We start from the raw sequence: 24,272 nt of genomic DNA, 5'->3' as shown, positions 1-24,272 counted from the left end.
GAATCAAATATATGAACCCATCATATTAAGATACAGCATGAGAGTAGAGTACAAAAGCACAATCCACAGCGACATATATATCAGTGTTCACTCCTGCTAATTGATCAATTTTCTTGACTCAAAGTGTATATGAATGAACAGCTCACCCGCCCGAGAGATAGCACAACAACAAAGTCTGCCTCGATTTCCCACCTTGCTGTATGCCCCACAATAAAATCCACTGTGACAATATCATAACAGTCAAGGAATTGGGAAGATACCGCTCTGCAGTCGAATCCTTGGTCAACAAACTGTGCAAACGGATCACGGTGTCCGGTGAATGGTTTACTTGGTCTGATAGCCAATTTGATTTCCCCCTCATCCTCGAAGATGTATTGGATTTGTCCTGCTACCCATGGTTTCTGGACATCTTTAGTCTGGTGGTAACAGACATAGCTATTCCCAACGACACGACTAGGAATGCTATAGAAGCCTTTTGCCGCCGGAATCTGCGAATAACATCTCGGCTGAAGATTTCCCACTCGTTTCGCAAGCTTCAGAGGGAGCTTAACCGATCCTGATATTACCTTGTGACCAGGTGGAGGATTGTTGCTTTTACCTTCCATCATTTCCGCGACCTCGGTGCCATCTAAAACGTCACTGTCATCTTCATCTGATTCAACAGTGTTGTAACCATATGCTTTGTCCAAGAGATATTTGCATAATTTCAGGATATCGGGACAATCAGGCCGCATGAGCCAACGTCGAAACAAGGCCCCTTTATAAAACACCTTCAATAGGGTGTATTCCAATTGACCTTTAGAAATTTCAACAGTCAGTGTATATCTATATCGCACTGATTTCCTTACCGATTTTATGATTCGTGGGCATCCTTTGAACCTTACCGATCAATCTCTCAAATGGGAATCCCCACCAATTGCGTACAGTAGAAAAACCGTCCATGAAATCGTATATATGGAATGCCAAATGATGAGTAGGTAGCATGAATCCTGGGAAGATTTGCTTCAAACCGAGTATATGGTCCCTCAGAGATGATCTGAATTGATCGCGGGTCTTCGGGGACAAACTATTTCAAGTCATCAAAATGGAGGCACAAGTGAGATGCATAGAGGTCTCCAGTACAGGAGTCATTTCAGCAGCATTATCCACTGCTGAAGGAGATCCCTTGCCCCACATGCGGATCAAAGAGAAGGGTAGATGGATGTTGAACAGAACTCGCCAATGATCAGCCTTCAAAGTTCCTGCTTGTTGAAGTCCCATGTCGGATGGTGGGCGAGTGATCCATGAAGGAACCACAGTTTCACGAATAGATTTTTGAACCATTTGCAGGACCTTATCTGATGCTATACACACCCGTGGCAAGGGCTTCAACGGTTTAGTCAGGCGCTGAGAACCCATTGTAAGAGTAAGACCATGGGTTGCTCATATCCACGTACCCATTTGACCAGCTGATTGATGAGTTCCGTTTTTCCAAATTTACCCTCGGGCAGAATGTCAAGGTCAATGCAGACAAAGGAGAGTGCGATCAACGTTTGCCTATTCAAATTGACCTTCAGCTGTTTATCACCGACTAGTTCATCGATTGGTTGGATAAGGAAACGATGTATGTGCCCGACCGAGTGAGAACTATGCCAGTTGAAGCGTTTGATCGTCTCTGCCAACAATTCTAAGCGACCTTCTGATCCCGGTACGCAAAGGGGGTCCATGCGTTGATTTTCATGGATATTATGTAGCTGTAGCCAGGGAATCGAAGGGGCGGGCTTATCCTTTGGCATGAAGTGTGGCCATTCAAATGTTTGACCCGGGTTCACGATTCGCTCCAACAGCTTTGAGATATCGAGTTAAATAGACTCAGCTTCAAAAGAAATGATTTACTCACCCAGCGGTACAAAGCATCTCCAAACTCTCGCCGACTTATGCCCTTTTTACCTCTGGAATGAAAACGGGGCTGCAATCATATTTCCATCTTCTCGTCTGGGAACTCCATTAGGTCATTACAGACATAAGCCAGAACAACCCATTTGAATTTCCCTAACCGCTTTCGAAGACGATCACAGTGAAGTTTTGAGACTGGAAGGCCCTGAGACAATAGATAATGAAGGTCAGAGATACCTTGAAAGGCTCTAGGATTCCCTTGAATCTCTTCTTTAAGTTGTTCCATTCTGGCAACACGAGCAGTTTGTTCCGCAGAAGGGAGATTGCCCCATTCGAGTACAGAGAGTCGTTGATCTACAGCTTCAGGTTCGTCAAGTCCCAGACTTTCCGGCACAGTTGCGGTGGTATCGATTGAGGAGGTGAGCTCGGAAGAGTGAGGCGGCGGAGTAAAATCATGATAGAAAGAAATGAAGGAATTCTTTTGCTGACTCTTCTTAGATGTCTTTGATTTCCTGTGTTCTTCCTCGCTAGACTCAGGATTATCCAAGCCCAGAACCTCACGGGCCAACCTCTGCATGAGGATGAGGAAGAAGATATGCATGGGATCAACCAATAGCTGCTTTATGGGATTCCAATAAGGGAGGCGCCAAAGTTCTGAATATCGGGTACCATAGAAAAATTCGATTTCCTCTCGTTCTTTCGGCGTTTTTGCGTTCAACCATGCCTCAGCTCCTCTTTTCAAAAACTCAACAGCTGCAGTCTTCCAATTTTGAAAATCAGTTCTCCCTAGATGAGCGCGATGCCAGCACTTGCACAAGAAGCAAGTGTGATGAGAAGTGACATCAAGGAAGCCTGCAAAAGGGCGGGCAGCCTTGAAGTCCATCAAAACTCCAGCAATGGCGACCCGGAACACACGCTCGTTGAGCCCTTCCCCGCTGCAACGAGATCGATACGTGTGATGAGGTTGCAATCCTCGTGAATAACCAGCTGAGAACTCGTCAATGAGGAGACGCCAATAATGACGATGCTCCGAGTTCTTAGCGTCGGGTTCACTTTTCCCTTGGATGAGGCCAGGAATGAAGATCCAAGCTGGGTCATTGCGCATGGAAAGGGGCAGATTGAGGCACACTAGTGATGTGATGCCCGTCGACCTTGTCTTTCCCCGTATTCGGTTCCCCTCGACGTTGAAGAAATCGGCATGTAAGAGAAAGACCCATCTTCCCTCGTTTCCTCGTTCAGCAAGAAAAAGCTTTCCGTCATGTCCCCTGAAAGTATGCACAAATGAGCCATCTTTGATATCTCGCTTTGTGTCCGGGATTTTCTCAAACGAGGCAATGTCGTCACAGAAACGGTCTCCGTATTGCTCTATTCCGGGGTGAGCAATGAAACGGCCAAACCATTCATAGAAGGAGTAGGCGTGATAAACCTTGATCGGTTTTCCTTCCTGCAGCAGGTCTGTTCCACATGGATCCGAAAGTTCAGTGAGGCGTTCGTTACAATGAGTGGGATAGACAGGATCAGAAGGCCCGTTAGGGTAGGTCGGGATGTGTGTGAAGCTGCAACGAGGGCATACCGCATAAGGAATGCTCTGAACATCTAGATTCAGGGCCTTTTCTACAGTTTGGATCGATTCTGGAATGTCATTCAGTGCCTTCCTCTGAATATAGTTTGGTTGTCCAACAAGTGAAATGAAGGAATAACCAAACAATTTCAACATTTTCAGTAACACCCCGGAACCGCGACGTGCTGCTCCCTCGAATACTTGATTCACGAGAGCGATGGTATATGCAATCAGGGTGGGCGCATTCAGCTTTTCTTCGGGTTGTCCAAAGGAATTGGCTATGAATACATCTTATCACTAAGGATCACGGTGACAGTAAAGTGAACACTTACTATTGTTGATTCTGATAGGGGATGTATCATCTGGGTAGGCTGTTCTCCAATCGTACAGGATATCTTCAAGAGCATTCACGTCCTGCCATACCTCCCTGACTTTCTCTTCTGCAGCAGTGTTCTTAATCTTCGAAAGTTCAGAGCATACATATGCGAGGCTTCGATCAGCTTTGTCGCAAACAGTGTGAATCTCTTGTCGATCAGAAGTACTAGTAAGTTCCCGGAATCCATTGCGGGCATTTACAATAACAGCTCGAAGACGGTCGGCAGATTTTAAGGCCTTCTGAGCAATAGCGCCAACTTTAACGCCAGCGTCGGCCAGCCCAAAATCTCTCATAACCTGTGATAGTGTTAGATTTTATTGAGAGAGATAGATTCACGAACAGATTCCCTCGGATCAGCCTCAGCTATTGGAGTATTGCAGTTCGAGAGTGAGATCGTTGCTGATGAAGTACTAATAGATATCGCGGATGGCGCAGCTTGTAAGTGTTTCGTTTCTTCATCGATAAGGTCTTTGAAAGTGGTCTTTTTCTTCTTCCACTTCGACATACCAAATGGATATTGAAGGTAAGAATTTCGAATGAAGTGCAATTGAGAAGGGAGTTACGCCAAAATTGAGATGAACACCGGCCCGGAGTAGTTTCTAATACAGTACTTCGATCACATAAAATATCATATCTACTTATATGAGGACTCGACAGTAAGATTGTAACAAAGTCCCAGGTCACACTTCTTTGCCTTGCTCGTCAGACACGGTTTCAGACTGCAGATTTTGCTATTGGTCAGTCGTTCGCAATGATCAAGTTTGTTAGACGTACGTAGATAGAACGGTGGGTTCTTCTGGAGGAGCCATTCCTAGGAAATCGACCGTCCCGGCGACGAACGCCCATCTAAAACCGGTGTTAGATCAACAAAGAAAGGATTCCAGATCAATTTACTAGCGATGGCGATAAAAATAATTCATATTTTCGTGCGGTAGTTAATGGACGTTCGATAGGGGTATGACAGAGAGTCTTGTTCAAGCCTGTGATCGGAGTGGCCGCGGATTTCGACGGCGATGAATTGCTGCGTGAAGGGCCAGGCTGCTCAGGGGATACAAGACAGCCAGAGGTGACACAAATTTAACACTTTATGATATATCTAGTCAGGAGGATTCACGTACATTGCCACTGCTGGATAATGAAAGCACAGGTTGTTGTGTATCGTTATTCGACCGTACGTTGAATGTTATACCTGAAGATGGCGGGATGCTCGAGAGCATATTACTCATTTGGGAAGGACGTTGTTGAGCGGAAAGACAGTCCATATTGACCTGCAACAAAGGATTCAGACGTCTAGTTATTTATTTGTGAGTCAAACCCACGTCATGGATAATGTCCGTGCTGAGGGCGTCCATCTGTACAGATATCATGTTCAGTCTGACACTGACATAAAGATAGAAGGTCACCTTTGGAGAAAATCGCAACGATTTCTGAGCGTCTAGCTGCAGACAACTCTCCGAGTGAATGGCTGGGAATTTCGACCCTCCAGCTTCCGGACTTATATCTGTAGTAGGGCACACAACTTTCCGCTCACCCTTTGAATTACGGTTATTAGGCAGCTACCACACATGGTTTACTCAAACGCGAAGCGGTGGAAAGGACAACATCGCCCACCTCTGGAGAAGTCTCATCTGTCTCCTTCTTCGGAGTTCTCTTGAGCCTCGGTCAATGATGAAATAAGATTTGACAACTTGATTACTGACCGAAACCAAGTAACCTATACCAGTCGACGATGTTGACTGTACTGTGAGCAGACTCGTTCTCAAAGCTCGGACCTCCTTTTCCCGTGACTGCAACTCTCCCTCGAGTGAATCACGAAGTTCCTATGACATGTTTGTTTCAAGACAAGAATAGTCGAAAAATGAACGCGCGAACCTCTAGAATTTTGATTTCCTCTCGAGAATGTGAAAGTTCCGTTCGAATCGTTTGTAGGATATTGTCCTAGAAAATTGCAAGAAATAAAGCTGATATCGAGCCACGGAAGTCAAATTATTGGCACCTGTGCTTCATATTTGGATGTCGCATCCTGCTGCGACATCTCAAGTTGGATACAACGTCGTTGCAATGTTGAAAGTTCCTGATCCTGAAAAGGCGGTGCGGAACTTTCTTTGGGTTCTTGGGGAGGCAACTCGGATCGAGCTTCATTACTGAAAGATCTATCGATATGGGTCTAAGAGGGTAAGCTTGACAGCAAATGATAGTTCTGAGATAGGGCTTTACCTGTAATACGATCAAGTTTACTTCTAGAGCTTGCTTTTCCGCTTCAAGTGCTTCCAGACGTCGACGACTAGCTTCAAGCTTGCCTTTGTGTTCTTCGACCTCATGTTGTAATTGAATTCTGCATTGCTCTTTGACTGAGAGCTCATCCTGATATCTTTGCCATGACGTTTTCAGCTCTGCCTCAAGCTCTTGGACGTGGTTCTGAACATAACGAGTAAGTGGACTCGTCTCGAACTCAGAAGAAAATTATACCTCGAGCATGTCCATTTTTGGTTTACAGGTTTCCTCGAGCAGCTGTTCAAGTTGAACTTTAGAGTTCTTGATCTCACTAAGTTCGGTCTATCCCAAGATGTGAACATAGAACACAATAGAATAGTGAGAAAATATTACCTGAAGGGCATCAGTTTGAACTCGGGCAATCTCCAACGAATCGAGCGCATCTTGAAGGGATTGTTCGAGCTGAGGTTCGCGATTCATGAATTGGTTCGATCGGGTCTTATATGGTATGTATTAGATGAATCAAGTAGCACACTGGGGCGGAAATCTGTACCTCGAGCATCTTTGCCTTCATTTTTTCATTGCAGGTTTGCTTGAGCGATGATTCGAGCCGAACCATGATTTTATCAAGTTTGATCTGTATCGTAAATGGCAGTTCAAATTTCAAAGGATATTTAGATACCTGTAGATTATTGTTCGATGTCATAGATGTCTGAAGAGCATTGTGTTGAACTCGGTTTTCCTCCAGTAAATCGCGAGCGTTTCGATGGGATTGCTTCAGTAGAGCTTGGTGTTGAGCGGATTGGGTCTATAGATGGCAAAAATTCAGTGGAATCAAACATTCAACAGCCAACATATACTGACTTGCATGGCAAACATTTTCAGCTGCAAAGCTTTCTTATCCGCTTCGAGCGCTTCCAGATTTTGGTGAGCAGTTTCAAGCTTGTCCTTCTCTTTCTCTATCTGCCGCTGAGATGATTGGCGGTATTTTTCTTCGATCAAATCCTCCTTCTGCTGATATTTCAGGCGCGAGATTGCCAGTTCAGCTCTAACCGACTTGAGCTCTTGTGTATGTTCCTAGATATGATGGACTCAGTGATCTTAATATATTAGGACAGCGTAATTTATACCTCGAGAATTTCCGGTTTAGAATTGCTCAGCGACTGCTCGAGAAGCAATTTGATTTCATCAAGCCGGTTCTTATAGAAGATCAATGAAATGAATACGTTTGAAGGGATGGTGAGGTATACTACCTGCATCAAAATCTTGTCTGAGCACAGTTGGTCTATGTACTCTTGCTCGGGATCTTCGAACAAGGAATTTTGTATTTCAATGGGTCCATATTCTGGATCAATGAGCATCAACTGAATCTCGTCAATCGATTCATTGCTGTTTTCCGAACTTGTTGTTTTTATCCCCTCAAGCTACGAAAGGAATTGGTTTCGACTGTTCATGATTGGTAAAAATGACACAAACCTGCAGTGGTTGCGCGGGTATTTCTCGTACTGATTGAAAGTCACTGCTTTCATGTATTGATTTTGCAGATATGACAGATTGGGGACGATCTATGCTATTGCTTGCTTCTGTGGTGTTTGACGTCTGTGCCTAAGCAAATTCAGAATCATTTCGCGGGTCTTTTACAGTTTTCTACCTCCGTCGGAATTTCCTGGTTTCCGTGACGAGCAAGATTTAAATTGAGGGCTGAATGAGACTTCGTCCCAGCGTCAGAGTGATATTCGTAATGATACACAGATAGAATGTATGTACCTCTGGTTTCCTGGCTCTTTCATCATGAATCTGTTTGAATAGTATGAACCTCGTGAATTATCGGAGAGAAAATGGATGATGACCTGGGAAGTCATGGCTGCATGCCAGCTTCTTGTCATATTCTCCTTTGGTCTTGATTCTTGCTGAAGTTCCTTGAACGCCTTGAAGACATGTCAGTATGATGATGATTGAGAGTTGAGCATGATTTACCTTCCACAATTCTTCATACGCCTCCATAGTAGTTTGCAAATTGGTCAGAAGAGTGTTAGAATGCTGCACCAGAAACTGGAATTGGATGCTTAGAGTGTGAAAGTGAGAACTGACAATGACCATACTGAATTGTCATCTTCGATACACCGATATTGTTCATTCGCTGTTCTTCCCTCTCTTAGGCGCTGAAGTAAACCTCCAAAACTCTGAAAAACTCAAAAATATTAGTTATATGAGGTCTAGTTTATGACGTTGACTTTTCACACACCTCGATGTATTGTCCAAACTTGTTCTGTTTCTCGTTCGCGTAATGTCCGGGCTACCATGAGAATAGTTTTAAGTGGATGCAACAATTGGGAAGGTATGACGATAAACACCATGAGGCCTATCCGACTCTCCATGTCGAGAATCAAGGCGTTTTTAGCTCGTAATTGGACCTCTATCAAAGTAAGCCTAGAGGCAAGATCATTGTTGGTTTGTAATGCATGTCCGACTGCCACATCTCTTTCATGGGTCAATTGTGCCAGAGTTGTTCGGAGGGTGTAGTTTTCAGCTTGGAGACGATCGCTAAGGAGCGGGGAAATGAGTCTAACTTTCTATCAGTTGAGTTAGTATCGGTTGTTGCATGCAAGTCATTGACACTCATGACATACTGTAAGACCTGGGTCAAAATAGGTCTTAGGGTAGGTTTTGGTATGTGGAGGTTTATGTTGTAGCGTGCTAGGAGCAGGCTGGAGCTCGAAGGGAGCTACGAGAACCGCGACCGAGGACGGGAATGACCTAGTAGTGGTTGGAACGACGAGATGGTGACCCTTGAGGGGTTCCTAGGAGGTCCAGGGAGGTCCCTAATGCGTAGGGAGGTTCGGGACGAGTGCGGGACCGTAAGATATTGCGTAGTAGGAGTTGTACTCGCTAGAACGTCAATATAGAGTCGAGTAGGTAGTTTATGCAACGGGGTCTCGAGGGTGTAAGCTCCCGAGAAGGGATATGCCAGGGAGGTTAGGTCCCTGGGGGCTAGGTTGGAGGATGGTCGTCCTCGAGTGTGGGAGGTGGTAACGGAGAAGCAGTACGTAGTTCGACGTTACCTAGATCGAGGTCCCGAAGCTTACGAAGTAGCTAGGGAGCTCTGGGAGGTTTGGGGAAGAGTAGCTCACCAAGCGGGTAGGCGTTGGGGAGCTTTAGTAATGTTCGAGGGAGCTCGGGGACTCACTCGGAAGGCTTAGACTTGAAGTAAAAGCGTATATTCGATCGTACCGACGATCAGAGAGACAATAGACAGAAGTAGAGAGAAACAGAGGTAGAGAAACAGAGAGGAAAGAGAAATCCGTATGGTTAGCAGGTACAAAGGGACAGGGACTGGACCTATGCAAAAGGGTGTGTGTTCAAAATATACCAAGCTGGCGCTTGGAGACGTTACGGAGCTACTTAAATAGGTATGGGAAGTGAACAAGGGAACATCGGAACCTAGGGACATGAGGCAGTAGTCGAAGGAGACAGGTGATCGAGATTTGTACTTAATGGGGCTGGTGCTAAGGAGTTTCGTACGCGTGTCGGGAGGTTGTCAGGATAGTCTTGGGGAGGTGCGTAGTACCCGTGGTCCTGTCTTGGGGAGGTCGGATGTCTTGGGGAGGTGTAAGGAAGCATGTGGGATGGTGCTGGGACTGGTTGGTTGTGGTCAGGGCATGACACATACAACATGTTCTATTTCATCGTCGGAACCATCTGAGTCGCTTGGTGCGGAGTATCTATTCCTTTTGCGAGGCATTTTGGAGGCAAGAAAATCAGGTAACCAGCGGACAGAACTAGTCTTAAACGATCAGATCCCTTTCATGATCAGTGAAGTCGTGTTAGGCTCTTGATAGGCACTTACCTTTGTTCCTATGACCAATCTTTTGACAACATGAATGAGTTACATATGAAAGGAATCGGTTGCTTTGTCCAAAGGGATTATACGATTATCCAAGCCAAACCGTTTATCTCGAATACATGAACCAAACATGAACATAGACGTAAGCGATGAAAGCTAAGACACACACGTGCCAGGACAAGAAGGGGCTGAATAGAACACTAACAATCCTTTACTTTGAGCTCAGGGCTCGAGTGACTCGAGGAACGTGTTATATACTGTGATATGATGATCTACAGACTTTGACTATAGAAATCCGAAGTACTGTGTATTGACGGAATTGTTAGTTGGAAAATCGAGACCCGCTAGATGACCTTGGTGTCCCGCTATTATGTTGACCCTCGGCAGTATGAAACCTGGAAGGATAAGGAACGTTCCTGTTGTATCTGCTATCATGTCGGTCTATGGATGAGATAGATAGGAGACATGAGACAAGGAAGCCGGAAGTAGGGAATTGTACTTACATCGAAGGTTGTCTTTCGGATATGCTTCGGCGGTGTCAAGTAAGTAGGTAATACTCGACAACCAAGAAAATTTGCTTACATCGGTTGTCGAAAGCTGGAAATCGAGTTTGAGGTACAATGGACGATGAGCGGTAACCGATGCTTGCTTGAGTGTACGACATTCATCAATGACACTATCTAAAACGGAAAATTGTCTCACAAGATTCACTGCGGCTCGATCCTTGACCTTGGTAAACTCGTGGATCACGCATTCGCGGTGATGCGGAAAAGGCTCCAAATCCTGGAACTCAATCAGTGCACGATGCATGAAGTTCGATTCGTGTGTACCATCCACAGTCGAGTTTGTCTTTGTTTCATGAAGTCGAGAGTCAACAGCTCGAGATTTTCGAGGAAAGGGCTGAGAATGCAACTTCGTGTTCCCAGGAACTAGCCGCGAGAGGAGCAGATAAGTGACATGGCATAGGTTAAAGGCTCTGAAACTTACGTGAATCGAGTGCTCGGGTTGATGCTGCATATGCTGGACTTAATCAGAACACAATGCATAATGTCTTGTAATGTATCTCACTGTTCAAATTTGGCCCTTTCGTCATCCCCGTAGGTGAGGAGTTGAAGGAAGATGAAAGCGAGTGGGTCTTATTATGGGTTGATTGCGGAATCCCTACAACCACACAGATGTTACAGAGTATTCTCTGGAGAAGAGAAGTCGCCCCACCAGATTTGTGTGATCGTGATTGTTGGGAGAGTCGTGGATCGCGTACTCGGGTTGCTGCGGAGTAAGTTACCGATCCTGGTATTCAGTCAGGATTCAATGCATAACTTGAAGATCTCACCGTTTGCGTTTGGACCATTCGCTGCCCCTGGAGGTGAGGAGGTCAGAGAAGAGGGAAACAATCGTGTCTTCTCATGATCTGGTCGGGAGAAGGTCGGAACAAAGACAGGAACTTTGAGGTAAAAAGCTTTATTCTTACCAATAACGTGGGTCCTTTTATTCGTCATTGCTTGCATACATATATTGACCGGACTAGAAACTCGGTCAGTTTCCCAGACTCGCAAAAAAAGAACACCACAACTCACTTGGGTCCTTCCACGTGAATATAGCATTCTTTGCTGTTCAATAATAGGCCAAAATCCAATCTGACTTGTTCTATCTGTGAAAGGGGAAACCACAATATGAGAAAGATATTCAATACATGAATGGAAGTATACTTGCAGTCATTGGTACCAGGGTGCAGAGGACAAGTGGTTGGTTGAGAATGTCTATGTCGGAATCTTCTGCTTTGACCAAACTTATAGTGGTACGACAGCTTCTGTGCTCGTTCAAGTTTTTCGGTAACGCCGCACTCTTTATCTTGATATTACGATTGTGTCCCACTGCCCCAGGAAACAAATTCACGAAGTAAGTTTTGGTATTCGGGCCTAATACAATGTTCCTGTTGAGCAAGTCATCTCAGTGGATGTAATCTTCAATGAAAGTCACATCGGCTCACCACATCTCTTCGTGTAAAGGTTTCATAGCGAACGCGTATAAGTGACTAAGGAAAGAAGAAATGAAAGGTGAAAAGATGAGAGGCTGAAAGGTTGAAAGAGATCAAGACGTTCCCAAAGTGGAAGCGTCGTATTTATTATTTATACCCTGCATTGTGTTGATGTCCTTTGTTTTCTCCTGAAAAGACAGCAGAGAGCTGTCATGTGAGTGCGCGTTTCGAATTACTGCTGTAAGCTTGGTGCCCAAGTCAATCAAGCTCCAATCAGTGGTAAGAAGTCCTGACTCACCTTCGCTCATTTGGACGTAAATAACAGTAGAATCAGCATGTACCGGAAAGATCCCACTCGACAATTCAGCATAACTGATATGTCCGGTCCGCTGATGTACCCGATATAGCTTATCCTCAATCACATGATATTAGTTTTTTTGATAATTCCGTTGAGCGGAATTTTTCCGGTGTTGTTAGATCTAGAAATCTTAAACAACTAATTATTTGTAACGAAAGAGATTCAAAGCACAAAGACGACTTCCGTTCGAAGACCTTGATTCAGAGGATACTTGGCACGCTCATGTTCGAGGTGCCATTCTATCAAGGGCGAGAAATTGCTACAGTTACTAATGTTAGCTAGTATCAATATCTGCCGAGGAGTTGATGCAAAAGGGGTTGGCAAGATTTATTCGGTTGTAATGTGTCTGGATGTAAGGGGAAGAAAACTGAAGGCTAGTGCCAGCAGAATTACCACTGAAATAGCGCGCAAGCATTCTACCACTGCAGCAGGGACCTGTATGGGTTTTAGGAGTAATCTTCGTAAGAATAATAATATCTGACCGCCACAGGTACAAGCGTCCCCAAAACTCGAATCCGCTTGCTGTCCGGGGATCCCAGATCCCAGATACTGATATTGCCGTCCACATCTCCGGTTGCAATTGAAAGGTTTTCTTCATGGTATGCCTAAAAACAGCGTTATTTGCTGGAGCTCACCCTGAATTGAATGTCCTTACGAGCCCGCTTATCAGAGAATCGGCTGCATAAGGGTAACCTTAGATGCAAGCAAAATTTTCCGGCTTTAAGGGAGAACTTACAGGAAGAATGACGAAGAGTTTGAATCCTTCCTCCATTCTCAGAATCACAGATCACTGCATAACCATTAGCAGTCCCCACTACCGCAGCGTGGCCCTTATCTATGAAGATGACGGGCAGGTGTGTGCTTGACATGATAGGTAGCTCCGCACGCTCAAGGTATGTGTGAGTCTTCTTCTTCCAAGAGTCCGAGGATAAAATATAAAGGTTAAGGCCTTTCGTCGAGTTCGCCACCATTAGTGCAGTACAATCTGGAGCGATTGCCGTTGCCCCTCTGAGTTTTATTAATCGTGGAAAGATTGAAGATTTCAGTGTAACGAGGAACCTTACATTTGATCGTCCGGATAGACAATCCATTGGCTATGGCCTGATTCGAGATTGATTTTCCTGAATAGAACGTCCCTGTCAAAAACTTTCTTTCAAGATAGCCAAAAACATACCAAAGTCCATGATGTAGAAACGTGATCACAGAATGTCTTTGATCTTCTAAAAAGTGGGCGCTACTAACAACAACCGGTAGAAATTGGAGATTATGACTGGCACTGGGAGAGATAACGCAATGAAAGAGCCTTTGGAATATCCAGCGGTCTATGCTTTTCAGCAGTTTTCACACCACAATAAAATCACCTTACCACCTTCTTTCTTCATGACGTTGATATCATCGCCCGCGCAGGTGAGCATTTCATTCCCGCAGTCATTGAACTCAATCGAGTGAATGGGTGAAGAGAACTTATGAACAACGTCGGGCTTTCCATGGCGCTCCTAACACAATGATGAAAGACAGATTTCTGAAGAGGTGGAGATATTGCTTACTCTTAGTTGTGGACTGAATGTCAATAATTCTCCTTTCGCGGTTCCCATGATTAGACTGCAATCGTTATCCCAGTTGATAGTTTCGAATTGAGATAACTGTCGATGGTACCATATCGTCTGGTATCGAACTTCCACATTGTAGATTCGAACAATTCCATCTCTTTGACCATCCTTGCTTGCGCTTCCTAAATATCGGTAGTCCTTCGAAAATGCAAGAGCAACAATTGAACCTTCAGAATTTTGTAAGGTTTGTGTAAGGTGGAAATCGAAGGTCATAGCGAACAAAAGAAATATATCAGGCTCGTGGTTTCCTTTCAAGTCACAACGAGCATACCCGCACTTCTCACATTTCGTCCCACATTCAGCCCTCCGTCATGTCGTGATCAATTTAAAGCAGTGCAACTGACAATGGTTCTAATCTTTACGCAGGCAATGTTTGTGTACGGTTAGTCTTTCATTACATCGTTTTTTGCCTAAGGTGTCACATTAGCATCGCCGCCAGCGCCACTCCAAAATAGCTTCACTGCTTAGACTATAGTCTCGGGCCACGATAAGTGGAGGAACAATCGGAAACAATGTTTTGACTTTCGCGACAGTGCCAGCTTGAGAAACCACATATTACGATGACTATATTGAACAGGGTTTCACCTTGTTGTTCTAGTCGTTAAATTCATTGGATGCCTTTGTTCAGGACAACAGCTATAAGCAGATGCTTTCGGTGCGTACCAAAATCTGAACGCACATAGATCGATGCTCGCTGATTCTTGAAGAACCGATATTCTCCATCGTCTGCATCCTGAGTCGACGGAATGTTGGTACAATTGGTACAAAGGGGTGATCGTGGAGGGGCTTGAATCTCACCTTCTTTCGAAAACCCAACGCGTAGCTGTGTCTGGTTGCAACTTCCGTTCCCACATCAGCATTGCTTAAACTTTTCTTGAGACCTCTCCAAATTGGAGTCTCGAGGTTGGATGCCGGAGTATCATGTGTCTTTTGAGGGACCTGTAGAAAAACCTCATTGTGAGATATATGTACACACCCAAAAAGCTGAGTTCACACACCTTGAATTGTAGACTTTTCCCCCGAGGTTGTGTTTTTGATTGGAGGACCTGATTCTCCAACGCCGCATTTGAAGCTGGAACAGCGACCAACTCATCTGTAATCTTCCGGACCTCGAGTGACTGTTGGAGGATTATTTAGGTAAGAAGAATAACCTCGAATGTTTGCTCATTTATACCTTATTGTCTCGAACCGCTTTTTCGAGGTCAATCCGATGCTGCTGACGGTGTTCCTGCGTCTAACAAATTTTGTTCAGAGAGCCGTCAGTTTCGAGGTAATCGCTCTACTTTATATCCTCTCTGCTCTTAATTGATACGAAGGTTTTTCAATTCGGAGCAAAGGGCTTCCACCTCGACTCGTGCCTGAGCAAAGATATTGAGTCAATCACCGACTAGGGCAAGAAGACATACCATAGTATACTTCCTTTCTTGATTCGTTTGATTCTGGACAGTATCGTTCAGACATGATTTCAAAATGAGATAAGAATATCGGATGGCACCTGCATATTTATTGGCTGGCTGGTCCCTTTTGCGATGATTCTCACGGCAATATTTTGATCCTTGAGCGACGCTAGTTCCCGTAGCAGATCCTGATTTTTCATCCGGAGATTCTCCAATTCTTGCAATGTTTCTTCTAGTCTACAGTGCTCAAGATCAGTTTGTTTTTGCAATGTCTTCAATCGAATGGCCAAATCAGCGGACTGCTCTTGTTCATCCAAGAGTCGAGCATTCTTCTCAGCCAGGATGTCTTTCTGAGTCGCCATATTGTCCTTCAAAGACTCAAGTTCCTGACATCGGGCATTTAGAGTTTTTTGAAGGGATTCCAATTGCTGTTCCGCAGTATCGAGCGCGGACTTTTGAGAGCTACACTGTTCACGACAATCTTTCAGTTGGATAGTCAAGTGAGTGGTGCGGGTCTGCTCTTTTATCAACTGCGTGTTCTCTTCTGCGGCAAGCATTTGCATGTTGTTGTAATCCTAGAAGTGATTCTATCGTTCATCGGGTCTGGCTTTGTTAGACATGGACGTACCGCTGCCATATTCCTCAGGTTCTTGTTAGCGCTGAGTAACTGCTCATTTGCAAGTTGAAGGATTTTCTCCTGTGTTTGATACTCCGTTTCGAGGGTCTGAATCTGTTTCCGTAAATCGGCTGTCGCATGCGTAAGTGCCCTATCTGCTGCTTCTTTCGCTCCAAAAGCTTGCAGCTCTCGTGAACGTTCCTGTCCACGCTTAGGTTATTTCAGTGTTATGTATGTATGAGGAGAAGACTCACATTTGCGTCGATCTTGATAAGCTCGAGTTCCCGATCATGACCTTGAATGGTCACTTGGCCGTCTCTGTACTTCTGCTGGGTAATCCTGAACCCACGCATTTGGGAGTCGAAATGTTCCTCCTGCAAGGCTTTTGATTGAATAGTCAAAGCAGGGTTCTCCACCAGTTCGACCATCAACTCTGCAGCCTTCTCTGTATTTGACACTTTCGTCTTGTCCTTGTCGGTTTCTGTGTTCACGACGTTCGAGGCTCCAAATTCTCGTGCTGGTTCCTGGACAAATGAATATCCTCTGGTGACTTGGCAAATAAGGGTGAAAGGTACCTCTACAGGTAGCTCCACTTGAAATGCCTTTCTTGAAGCAGCGAGTTGAGGCTCTCCTCGTATCGTTAGTGGTTCCGGCTCATATTCGTCGATTTGCGCCCTGGACTGGTCTTCTGTGAAAAGTCTTTTGCCTCGATTCATGACCTAAAAAATGATGTTTTATTGATTGAGATAACCAACTAAGACAGAAACGTAGCGGTACCGTGTTCGACTGAACCTGCATATGCTTCACGATTTTATTTCCATCTAGCATTTTGCGTGACTTCTCCAAATGCGAGTCAATCGGCCTTTCTTCTTGGTGTATGAGATCCGCGTCGTCGTTCTAGACCTACGGTAATCATCGGGCGACAGGTGAGAAAGGGATAGGCTGACCTGCAATTCGCTGTTCCGCAAAGCGTGCGCTTTCACTGGCAGTACGATGGTTACCGCAGTCCCTTTCTCTTCATTTTGGTGTGCTGGGTGCGCGGACGGTTCGGGGAGTGGAGGACATATCAATTGGATATCGGCCATTGGACGACGTGCCGAGCACCCCGCTTGTTTCTGAAGAGCAAAAACTTAGTTTATTTCTTGTGATAATTGTAGTCAATTTCAGCGTACCTCTTGTTTTTCGCTCGCGAGAGATAGCTGATTTGTCAATGTCGTGCATAACATATCTATCCTCTCGTCCGTCGTCCAAGAATCATTTCCTTGAGCTTCCAGATCCTTATGACCATCGACTGTTTGCGTCTGGGCATGATTCATTGCTCTATGTTTCTGGCTCAATTCCTTACCTGGATATTCATTCGCCTTTTTCAGATGTTAATCAGCAATGAGTTCACGGTGAAGTTTACAGATATGCCTACACACCTGAACTTTCTCTTGGGCATACTTACATACCGGGCATTGCGATTTTCCAAGTTCCTGTCTTGTCACATCGAGGGCGGTTTCCAGCTCTTTGCGAAGTTTGCCTAGCTCTTTCCCCCTTTCATTGTCGGTGTCCCTTAGCTTCTTTAAGATCCGATCCTTTTCTTCGGCCAACAGGCATGCATCCTGCTTGCCTTTGTTGAGTGTCGAAAGCTCCAGATTTTTCTCCTGCCTAACGGTAAGCATCACAGGATAAGTTCATACATAGATAGGCGCGCCTCTAGCTCCGCATAATTTCTCTCCTTGATCAGTTGTAAAGACGAACGAAATTCGATATGGAGATCTTCTATTTCCTGGGATTTGTGCACAAGAGAACGCTCGGTATTGGCCTTTTCTATCTGCAGATTCTCTAGTTCCAAAGTCATCTCCTGGAACGATGAAAGATACAGAACGAATCAATATCTGAGAAACCGTGGTAATGCCCTTTCTACCGATTTACCTTCATCCGATTTCTGAGGATTTCAGCTTGTTGTATTTTAGCATCCTGCACCGCAACGAGTGACAAGAGTTCTTGGTTATGATGTCGCAGAGAATTGAGGGTTCTGCTGGCACAAATTTCCATGTCAATCAACGCCGTCTTGTAGGTATTGAGTTCTGATACTTTGCACTAGTGACAAGTGATATTAAGAACACCGAAAAGCAGTGGTGGTCTGTACCTGGAGTTCTTGGTCCTTAGCCTGGGCAGTTGCATAAGATGAAGAGACTACAAAGTAGAGTGCCATATCCATACATGAAGTTCGTGGTTCTTGACCTGGACAGCAGCATGAGAAGATGCCATAATCCTCTCATTTTGCTTGAGAAATATCTCCCAATCCCTTTCGTGATCACAAACATTTTCAATTTTCGATTGTCTCTTCCATTCTTTCTCGTTCTGGAAACAACAAGTTCAAATGGTGACTCGAGTTATGAGTTAAAAGAACAACACGCACCTTCACAGTTTCCATACCAGTAACCTTGATAATTTCAAGCGTCGACTCCAGGTTTGCATACTTCTGGTGAAGTTCTTGGTACTCTCGGTTTCTGCGATCTAGAAGGCGAAGGTTCTCCTTTCGTATATTGTCTAATTCTTGTGCTTGTTCGCTTTTCGAATACTTCATGTATGTTTGAATCTTCGAAGCCGCTATCTGATTAGGAACTGCCTACCTGTATTTCATTGATTACCGACTGCAATTCTTCATTCTGCTTCCTGGATGCCTTCAGTTCCCTCATTGTGATTTCATGAGAACTTTGCGCATTTGCTTCGCTCGTTTGAAGGGCCTCAATGACCTGATGAAACGACTTAGGGTTAGATAGATGAAAAGCACGGATATTACCTTGGTATGATTTTCCGCTTCTTGTTTCGTGACTAACTCGAGCTCATCGTTTCTGTTCTGCGCAGTTGTGAGCTCCTGAGCTTGCGCGTTAACAAGCTGTTTCGTTGTTGTTGCGATGAGTTCCAGTTCTTTGACCTTGGACTATTCAAGTGATCATCAGTACCGTGAAAACAACTATCAGTTCCAAAAGCTACCTTCAGATTTCCACATTTGGCATTCGCGGTTTGAACTTCGCAATCTTTCGCCTGTCATTGATTTCGGTAAATGAAGATTTGGAATATAGTTAAGTAGCCATTTACCTTCAACAGTCCATTGAGTTCAGTTTTCTCCGACTCCATTAGCTGAACAGTCCTCTTGAACTGAATTTTCCATTCCGAAGCTTCTTTGACAATGAGCGCCTGGTTATGCTACGATCTTTATCACATATCTCGACTATAGCAAGTTGAAATAGACTTTACATTATTCTTTTTGCACAGAGCCACCTGTCTCTCGAGACCTTGATTGAGTGTATTCAATTCAGTCATTTTTTGTCGTTGAAGTTTGAGCTCATTTTTCGATGCCTTGCTCTCTTCCTGCGCGATTGGATTATCAATATTGTGCTGGGATTCAGAGACTCAGACTGCCTCACTTGCAATCGCCGTTCGAAATCCTTGATTTTCTGAGACATGGTCTTCTTTAAGTGGGAATCTTTGTTGATAATGGTCTAGAACAGGAGGGAAGCTTTGGAGTTCAGTGAAACAAAATTTCCTACATACCTTCAACCTTTCTAGCTCATATGCCTGATTCGTGACCCGGGCTCTCTGTTTCTGCAGATTTGTGTTGAGTACAAAGCAATCTACAACAACATGGACCAAACCTTACATCAAGTTCAACATTTGTAGCAGATATAGTGCCTAACAATGAGTTCTCGGTCATGCGACTTTGTACTTGAGCAATCTGATGGAAAACCAAATTTAGACACCATAATGAAGGCAAAATATGACTGACATAAAGAGAATCCTTTTCCGCATTTCCCAAGTCATCGATATTGTCGTTACACTTCGTCTGGGATTGAATTAGCTGCGACTGCTTCTCATATTTCTCAAACTTCTAAGTTTGAGAAATGAATGGTACCCCGTCAAAAACGCGCAAATCCTTACCGTCCAGAGTGCATGGTATTCTTTCTTGTAAGAGTGTAATTCCTCAATAAGCGATTCGAACTGCGCCAAAAGTCACATTCAAACTGGTATACAACAACTCGGGACGAACCTCAGAATTCTCTTGAGTATTCTGTGTCGACAATCTTTCAATTGCTTGATGAAAATTCTGCAAAAGGCCTATCAAATCAAAGTCTCGTCCTCTGTGCACTGGGTCTTTACGCACATCAAGAATATTTCGTACAGCAGTTGGTGTCATTTCCTGTGTAGACTGATATCCATGAGCTTATTGTATTCAACGGGGAGCTCTGAAGCAGGCTTACCGAATCATTCCGCTGAAGGGAGATGAATCGAATCTTCTAATCTAATGAATGAGTCTTCGCCACTGTGATAATTATATTTGAGGCATACTGTGCCATACGATCCTTCTGCGGCAGCAGAATTTGAACGTCTTCTCTTCCTCGAAGAAGAAATTGCTTTAGGACTTGGATGCATTAGTCCAAAGATGAGATGGAAGTCTCTTTTCACAGAAGAAAGGAGATATAGAAAGGAGGTGACACGTTTTGACTCGATGACATGATATGGATTATTCGTTTGTTCGCCTTTGTTCGCTTGGTCGTTGTAAGACCTGGGTCAAAATGGGTCTTAGGGTAGGTTTTGGTATGCGAAGGTTTATGTTGTAGCGTGCTAGGAGCAGGCTGGAGCTCGAAGGGAGCTACGAGAACCGCGACCGAGGACGGGAATGACCTAGTAGTGGTTGGAACGACGAGATGGTGACCCTTGTGGGGTTCCTAGGAGGTCCAGGGAGGTCCCTAATGCGTAGGGAGGTTCAGGAAGAGTGCGGGACCGTACGATATTGCGTAGTAGGAGTTGTACTCGCTAGAACGTCAATATAGGATCGAGTAGGTAGTTTATGCAACTGGGGCTCGAGGGTGTAAGCTCCCGAGAAGGGATACGCCAGGGAGGGTAGGTCCCTGGGGGCTGGGGTTGAGGATGGTCGTCCTCGAGTGTGGGAGGTGGTAACGGAGAAGCAATACGTAGTTCGACGTGAGGGGTAGCTTCGACGTTACCTAGACTGAGGTCCCGAAGCTTACGAAGTAGCTAGGGAGCTCTGGGAGGTTTGGGGAAGGGTAGCTCACCAAGCGGGTAGGCGTTGGGGAGCTTTAGTAATGTTCGAGGGAGCTCGGAGACTCACTCGGAAGGCTTAGACTTGAAGTAAAAGCGTATATTCGATCGTATAGACGATCAGAGAGACGATAGACAGTAGTAGAGAGAAACAGAAGTAGAGAGACAGAGAGTAGAGAGAATTCCGTATAGGTAGCAGGTACAAAGGGACAGGGACTGGACCTATGTAAAGGGTGTGTGTTCAAAATATACCAAGCTAGGGACGTTTATGTTACAGAGGATACTTATATAGGTGGGCTGAATAGTAACGGGACATTGTAATAAACGAGCATCTAATGGGGTTGGCGTGAAGTGCGGAACCCATGAGGCTAAATTGATAGGGGATTGTCCGGCGGCGTACGCGAATCGCGGAGCTGCCGCTTCAGATGGAGGTTAGCGTTGGTGGGGAGGTTAGTTAGGGTTCCGTGGTTCATGGAGGTTTTGTGGGAGGTTATTTGGGAGGTGTAAGGGAGCTGATACGCTGTTCTGGGATGTCTAGGAGAGTGACTAGGGGAGCTTTTGGGGCAGGGCATGACATTACCCCCCCTTTTACTCCTCCGAGCCTCCGAGGAGGTTTCACTTCGAAATATCATGTGGCTTTCACGTGATCGAACTTTTTTCGTTTATAAGTTCGTTTTCCCCTCCCCGTCCGCCTTCTTTATCCTCCTGCCTGTCATCACCCGAGTAAAACTCGACTGCCATGACTGCGCCTCACGCTTCTACCTCTGCCTCGGTTTCCGATGCTCTTGGCGTACCTCCCTCCTCCCCAAATCAACGCAACTCTGATGTGGACGAAATCGTAAGTAGTGTGGAGGAACCCTCCCTTGGCCAGCTATCTCTTTTCAAGTCTGTCTTTGGTGTGGGGGTCTCACTTGCACGTTATATCGTCGACGATCCGCTGTGGTCTACCTTGGCTGCTGCGGGTCTGCCGTGTCCCACTTGCGTTCGAGGTAAAAAGGAAGGCAGTTGCTCGCTTGTTCCCCATCTTGCTCGGTGTAGCAACTGCGATGATAAAAAGCCGTGTGTCCTTGGACGATTAGCGCGCTTTCGATACTTTTCTCGTAAGTGCTCTCGCGACTTGGCTTTCGCTCGTCGTTTTCTGGAGGTCCATGGAGACCCGGGTCAGCGCACCCGCTACTCCCTCCCGACTGAGCAGTGGCGGGTCCTTTACGATCGCGTTGAACAAAGCACTAACTCGACCAGTGCACTCCTTGAATTGAATCCCTTGGATGATCAGGATCAGCGTGAGCTTGATCGTCAGGAGCTTCGGGAGTTTCGTCAGCGCCAACCGTTGATTCCTGGACCATCGACGTCGGTTCCTCGTACCTCCCCGTTAGCTGACGGTTCCTCTCTCCTGCCTCGTGCTCCAGTTACGAAAAAGCGCAAACGACCTATCAGGGTGGATCTTGGTTCTACCCCCAAGCGTCGACGTCCGGAACAGGCTGTGGATAGGCTGTCCCCCACCGCACCTCCGGTTCCTCGAGTCGAGGGAGGTTCGGATTACCGTCGTGTGGTCCTCGTCCTCCGTCCTCCTCACGTTCCCGATTCGGAGAATCCCAATTTGCCGGGAGTAGGACACCTCGTCCCTGAAGATTCCCATGGGTCGGCTGTACCCCAATCTCGATCGCAGGGTTCCGCCGAGATCCTTCATCGCGTTCCGCAGGTTGGTTCGTTTGAGCAGTTCGTGCCTCCAAGTGAGGTGGAGGATTTTTCCAGGAGCAGAATAAAAACCCCCCCTGTTCAGCAGGTCAGTTTACTTTTCCTTCCCTTTTTTCTTCTGATTGAACCTTATGCCTCTTCAGCGTACCCGGGAGCCTTTGCGCCCCTATCCTCGTTCCCAAGCTTCTTCCGCTCTAAGGGTGGAGAATGATCGTTTGAAGATGGAGGTAGAGGAGCTCCGAGCGCTCCTTACACAGTCCCGGGGTCAGGTTTCGACCTTGACCGCCCTCCTCCGCGACACCTCTTCCTCGTTGGATCTTCGGAGCCAGGAGCTTGAATCTAGTCGTCGGTCGTTGGAGGAGGTGGCGGCAGACCGTGCTGAGTACCAACGAGTTCTGTCTCAATTTCAGGCTCTCGAAGCAGAATTGCCTGAGCCCTCTTCTGAGGCATGTTTCGTTCTCGTTTGTTTCCTTCTCACTGATCTGACTCGTCGTCCCTTTTCAGGACCTTTTAACTCGTTTTCGTATTGCTTATGCTGGGTCGGATGCCTACAGGGAGGTGGCGAAGCGTCAAAAGGAGGAACTCGGGGAGCTCCGTAAGCAAGTCGATGATGCCAGCAATCGCTCCTTCGAAGCTTACTCGGATCTTGACGCTGCTAATGCTCGTGCCCTGCGTCAACGAGATCGTCTGGAGGAGTTAGAGGAGTTGGTTTGCCAGTATCGGAATAGGGCTCATGTTGCGGAAGGTTTGATTAGACAGTACCCCGAAGATGAGGGTCTGTACGAGGTTGAACTGCCCTCCCTTTCAGAGTTGCAACGGAAGCTTGATGCCTCGGAGGCGTTAGTTCGTCGGTTGGCCACTTTCGCCCATCGACTCTACCGATCTGATCCTGCCAACTTGCTCCATTACCATAACCGGTACGTAGGGGGTCTCCTGGAGGCCATCACCCTCCTCCTGTACCGCGGTCTTCATCACACTCCCGACCGTCTTGCCTCCGTTATCAACTTCGTTTTGGATTACTTGTCCCAGGCTCGCTTCGTCCACGGCGAATTACATCTTCGTTCGACGAGCAGTCTTCTGTATTACTATTCCAACGCGGCGGACCGGGTTGAAGGTTTATACCAGGAGATGTTGACTCATTCGCGTTTCCCTTCTCACGACGCCTTTCTTACCGCCGCCCAACACGCCGGATATGTAGATGCTCGTCCTGGTTCCTTGGAACCTCCTCTTCATAGGAGATTCTTCTCCTTTGGTCATCCCATCCCGATTTCGCCTTCCCCTACCTCCGATCACCTCCCCGCCATCCCTGCTATGGATTCCATTATGGTCTTCTGGGAGCATCTCATCGCCAATTATATTCGCGATATGATTGACACCCCAGGTCCCCGGTACTCGTTTCCTTCTCCGACGGAGCTTCCTGACGTTGGGAGCGGTCCTTCCCTTTCGACAGATTCGGTTCCAGCGGGAGGAAACAACGAGAGTGTTCCCAAGGGAAGTGTGGAGGTGGAAGGGACAGTGGGCCCTGCTGTTCGTCGGAACGCCTCCACACCCGCGGAGGAGGGTGGCAGGGATCGTCCTGAGGAAGGTTCAGGGGCTCCCCTTTTCCTTCCTGATTCTCGTTCTCCTTCATCCCCCGTTCCCCTTCTTTCCGTCCCTGTCGTTCCCAACGTCATCGACCTCACAATGATGGATG

The 24,272-nt window shown here is 46.0% G+C and overlaps 3 protein-coding genes across 3 annotated transcripts; all 3 read right to left on the bottom strand.

Annotated features, from left to right (window-relative positions):
- Positions 1-87: 87 nt before the first annotated feature.
- Positions 88-4,317, bottom strand: C8R40DRAFT_1174730 (uncharacterized protein; the record flags this gene model as incomplete). Its single annotated transcript, XM_046232223.1, has 9 exons — positions 88-96; positions 147-796; positions 849-1,053; positions 1,123-1,386; positions 1,437-1,826; positions 1,880-1,948; positions 2,003-3,714; positions 3,769-4,108; positions 4,153-4,317. The coding sequence occupies 9 exons, from the start codon at positions 4,315-4,317 to the stop codon at positions 88-90; spliced, it is 3,804 nt and encodes a 1,267-aa protein (XP_046082402.1).
- Positions 4,318-12,652: 8,335 nt separating this feature from the next.
- C8R40DRAFT_1174728 (WD40-repeat-containing domain protein) lies at positions 12,653-14,029 on the bottom strand (the record flags this gene model as incomplete). Its single annotated transcript, XM_046232222.1, has 7 exons — positions 12,653-12,811; positions 12,862-12,884; positions 12,943-13,214; positions 13,271-13,327; positions 13,381-13,528; positions 13,573-13,702; positions 13,754-14,029. The coding sequence occupies 7 exons, from the start codon at positions 14,027-14,029 to the stop codon at positions 12,653-12,655; spliced, it is 1,065 nt and encodes a 354-aa protein (XP_046082401.1).
- A 394-nt stretch (positions 14,030-14,423) lies between these two features.
- C8R40DRAFT_1174727 (uncharacterized protein) lies at positions 14,424-20,251 on the bottom strand (the record flags this gene model as incomplete). The annotated part of the gene is made up of 31 exons (XM_046232221.1): positions 14,424-14,549; positions 14,615-14,755; positions 14,815-14,934; positions 14,991-15,050; positions 15,223-15,255; positions 15,312-15,788; positions 15,842-16,030; positions 16,084-16,353; positions 16,405-16,548; positions 16,607-16,726; positions 16,777-16,944; positions 17,002-17,190; positions 17,251-17,479; positions 17,512-17,675; positions 17,747-17,914; positions 17,964-17,984; positions 18,038-18,178; positions 18,237-18,398; positions 18,451-18,573; positions 18,621-18,761; positions 18,815-18,865; positions 18,920-19,027; positions 19,079-19,192; positions 19,249-19,323; positions 19,376-19,426; positions 19,482-19,556; positions 19,608-19,709; positions 19,760-19,819; positions 19,869-20,018; positions 20,080-20,115; positions 20,168-20,251. The coding sequence occupies 31 exons, from the start codon at positions 20,249-20,251 to the stop codon at positions 14,424-14,426; spliced, it is 4,092 nt and encodes a 1,363-aa protein (XP_046082400.1).
- Positions 20,252-24,272: the final 4,021 nt, after the last annotated feature.

This window comes from Lentinula edodes, assembly GCF_021015755.1.
Source record: "Lentinula edodes strain Le(Bin) 0899 ss11 chromosome Unknown C8R40scaffold_38, whole genome shotgun sequence".
NCBI classification, from domain to species: Eukaryota; Fungi; Basidiomycota; class Agaricomycetes; order Agaricales; family Omphalotaceae; genus Lentinula; species Lentinula edodes.
The sequence above is the reverse complement of the archived record's forward strand: the minus strand, read 5'-3'. Positions and strand labels throughout refer to the sequence as shown.